The sequence below is a fragment of the Fulmarus glacialis genome, unplaced genomic scaffold (genome assembly GCF_000690835.1).
Source record: "Fulmarus glacialis isolate BGI_N327 unplaced genomic scaffold, ASM69083v1 scaffold12463, whole genome shotgun sequence".
NCBI lineage: Eukaryota > Metazoa > Chordata > Aves > Procellariiformes > Procellariidae > Fulmarus > Fulmarus glacialis.
The window spans coordinates 17,011-21,079 of NW_009203610.1; the positions used below are offsets into that span (position 1 = coordinate 17,011).

Here is a 4,069-nt window from a genome sequence, read left to right on the forward strand (position 1 = left end):
ACTTTCAAGTTTCTTGGGCAGTTTTGCCTAGTTTTGCAGTGACTTTTCAGATCACTTTTTAACCTACACACTTTTTATTTTGACTAATTCCATTCATTTTTCCAAGTTTAAAAGGAGTTTTAATGGAGGTTGAATAGACACCCTTTTCCACAAGTTCCAACATATGAGAGAAGATAATGGTTTAGATCTGAAAAGCAAGAAAACTTATTTTTAGAATGTAAATGAACATGTAATGATTTCCAAGGGAGGAGGATCTTGTTATGAAGGTATAGTGTGAGAATCGAAGTTCCCACAGACTTTTAAATTACTATCAATTTAAATTCTTATTAATTTCCACAGGCACACAAGTTTAGGGGGTGAGGTTTTGTTTTTGTTTTTTGTTTTACTTTCTTTGATAAAGCTTTGACTCTCTCTCTCTCTCTCTCTCTCATATGTGCAAGCTGTAATTTACAATAATCAGATCTACACAGTATCTCAGGTCTTGCCCTGCTACCACCACTTAGTCTTAATTCACTCCAGCTTCTCACGGAGCAAGCAGGAAGTTTAAGGCTCCAGCTATCATCAACCTGAAGAGGAAGTAAACTGCAGAACCTCAGAGCCCAAAATACAAACACATTAACATCTGAACAATCTAGTTCTTCCCCAACAGCAATTACTCAATTTTCTATCTCAATAAACTCATGCACTGTAACACAAATTCACATCATTTAATCCCAAGGGAATTCACTCTTCTAAATTCTAGACAGATATAAAGAGCGAAAGGTGTTTTTAGTATTTATGTGTGCAAAGGTAACCGCCAAAACTAAGGTCATTCTCCCAAACAAGGTCAGAAGATCCTGAAAAATGTTTCTTAGATCTGGGCCAGGAAGTCCATATGATTATGGGCTTTTTATTTGGCTAAAATTTAAACAACTTCAAATGAGATGCATTCATTTCCTGAATCTCATATGGGAACTCCAAAGACAGACACCAAAGAAAAATCACACAGCCTCCAACAGGATTCTTCCTGGGTGATCCACTATAAATAAATCAGGGTTGTAACAGCCATGATTTTGAAACAGAGGCATAAAAATTCCGCTCATCTCCAGACAACACAAAGAATTGCCAAAAGGTCTTCATGTGCACCTCTGAGGCAGAAACTCAGGTCAGTCCATATGCACTATTTAAAGCAAAACAAAGCATGAAGTGTTTTTACATCTAACATCAACTCAGTTGCAGCAACTCAATTATAGCTATTAAACTGCCATTGCAAGGCACCTTTCTAGTTTCATCTACACAGCAAAACTGTACCCACATCTAGTGTATAGAGAGAGAGGGGGAAAAAAAGTCCAGTATCTACTAAGTCTTCATTAAATCTCTAATACTAGATTAACCTATTCTGTGCTCCTTCTACCAATTATAAATGGAAATTCAGGCAAATATTTTTCAAACACCTAGGTGAATAAGTCAATCAACACATACCACTCTCCACAGTGCACAGCCTTCAATACTCCCACAGCAGCTGTAGTCTGTCGTTCAAAACCTTGTCCTATGTGATCTGCATGGGCTCGTGTCCGGTCTTCAAATAGCATTTCACGGGGTTCACTGGTTCGAGGTAGGTACTGCAAGTTTTTTATTTCATTGGTAGTTCTGCATAAGAAAAACAGTATTAGTGATACAGAAATTTCTCTTAATTACCTAATTTCCACCATAGCCAACAGCATTGTTTTTCTCCCTTCAATGAGAACATATAGGCAAATGAGAAAAACTGTAATTCTTAGGACAAATTAAAAATGTAATGAAATATGCAAAAAATCAGAACACCTACACAATTTTAAGAAACCCAAACAAAAACAAAACCAACAGCACAGTGTCAGGGCCCTGAGTGCATGAAAAGGCCCTAATGACTAAGCAGCCTCACCTGCAGTCTCCACCAACAAACCCAGACAAAGAGCCCAGGAGCTCTATTTAAGCTCAGGCCTGGGCCTTCAGTCCTGGCCTGTGCCATGCTGCAGGAGCACTGGTCTTCACCTCAGCCAGAGGTCTGCTGGGCCACAGACTTGCTTCCCAGCTTGACCTCAGGACAGCTTTGTTGTGACGGACCTGCCTGGCAATCACTGGACCTGATCCTCATTGGCAGACTGACTTCCTGGCTTGACCTCAGACCTGCCCCATGACCACACGCTTGCCTGACGCACTGGAGTCTGAGCTGAATATGCCCTACCTGCCTCCCTCAGGCACTGTGAGACTGGGCCCTACTGTGATCAGCCGCTGGCAGGGAACTGACTCTCGTATGCGAATTCCAAAAACAGACACCAAGAAGCAGCCTTTACTGCTTCCTGACTATTAGGTATACATTTCAATTGTCCCTGAAGTCATTCTTCACCATTCATGTTTCTACCAAACCACTGGGAAATGCGTATGTATATTTAGTTTCATGTTGTAGAACTGGAAATGAGAACCAGCAAAATATTCTCTCTTCAGGGTTTAATGAAAGTGAAGGAAACACTGCAGAGCGGGAACAGAGCAACAAGACCATTTTCTTGGCCACCTGGAGCCAACATTGTGGGCCACATTTTCCCAAGAGCTGCTTATAATCGTAGGATAGCCAAGGTTGGAAGGGACATCTGGAGACTGCGCAGTCCAACTTCCCCCACCCAACTAGAGCAGGTTGCTCAAGACCATGTCCAGTCAAGTTTTGAGCAACTCCAAAGACTGACACTCCACAAGCTCTCTGGGAAACCTGTCCTAGTGTTCAACCATCCATACGGTAAACTTTTTTTTTTTCCTCCTTATTTTAGATGGAATTTCTTGTAATTCAGTTTGTGCCCATTACCTCTGGTCACATCACTGGGCACTGCTGAAAAAAGTTCTTCTTACAACCTCCCATCAGATGCTTATACACATTGATATGAGCCTTCTTTTCTCAAGGATAAATCCCAGTTCTCCTATGCCCACCTTTCATGTCACCAGACTTGCTCCAGTATGCCCATGTCTATCTTGGACTCCAGATATCACCAGTGATGAGAAGAGGGGAAGAACCACCCCCCTTGACCTGCTGGCAGTGCTCTTCCTAATCCTGTCCAGGAGGCTGCTGGCCTGCTTTGCCACAAAGGCACACTGATGGCTTATGGTCAACCTGTCATCCACCAGGACCCTCAAGGCCTTCTCTGTCAGGCTGCTGTCCAGCCAGTTGGGCCCCGGCCTGTGCTGGTGCACGGGGCTGTTCCTCCCAGGGCAGGGCTTTGCACGTCCCTGTGTTAACTTCATGAGCCCACTGAGTTGGCCCATTTCTACAGCCCCTCAAGGTCCCTCTCGCTGGCAGTGCAACCCTGTGGTGCAGCAACTGCTCCTTCCAGTTTTGTACCACCTGCAAACTTGCCGAGGGTGTGCTCTGTCCCATGATGCCATCCATTAATGAAGATGTTGAACAGTATTGGCACAAGGTATCAATGTCTGGGTTACTCCTTTGTCCGTCTGGTCACAATTCTTTGAGCACAGCGGTTAAGCCAGTTCTTGAACCACTTCACTGTCCATCAGTTTAGTTCGTCTTTCGTTAATTTGTCTATTAGGATGTTATGGGAGACAGATGTCCAGTGTGGAAAACCTTGCTAAAGTCAAGGTAAACAACAGCCCAGCACTCCTCTCATCCTGTGAGCCAGTCATTTTGTTGTAGAATGCTATCAGGTGGATGAGATGTGATTTCTCCTTTGTAAATCAATACTAGCTACTCCCAACAACAATCTTGTCCCTCATGTTTGAAATGGCATCCTTCCCAGGATGAAGGTGAGGCTGACTGGCCTGCAGTTCCCCAGGTCCTGCTTCTTACCCTTCCAAATGACTGGAGTGACGTTGCTTTCTTCCAGTCCTCAGGAACCTTTGCCAACTGCCATGACCTTTCAAAGACAATCAAGAGTGGCCTTGCAATGATATTGGCCAGCTCCCACAGCACTTGTGGGTACATCCCATCAGGTCCCACACGCTTGTGTCTGTCTAGTCTGTATGTCTAATATGTTCCTTAACCTCATTCTCCTCCACTGAAGGCAAGTAGTCCTTGCTCCAGACATTCTTACTGTCTCCAGGACCTGGC

At 43.8% G+C, this 4,069-nt stretch overlaps 1 protein-coding gene across 1 annotated transcript in view; it reads right to left on the reverse strand.

Annotated features, from left to right (window-relative positions):
* The window catches only part of RSBN1L (round spermatid basic protein 1-like), a gene marked incomplete at its 5' end in the record, with an annotated part of 23,108 nt that overhangs the window by 5,090 nt on the left and 13,949 nt on the right, over positions 1-4,069 (reverse strand). Inside the window, one exon of the mRNA XM_009574703.1 lies at positions 1,462-1,629. Within this exon, the coding sequence (XP_009572998.1) occupies positions 1,462-1,629 (168 nt within the window). The remainder of the gene's footprint in view (positions 1-1,461; positions 1,630-4,069) is intronic.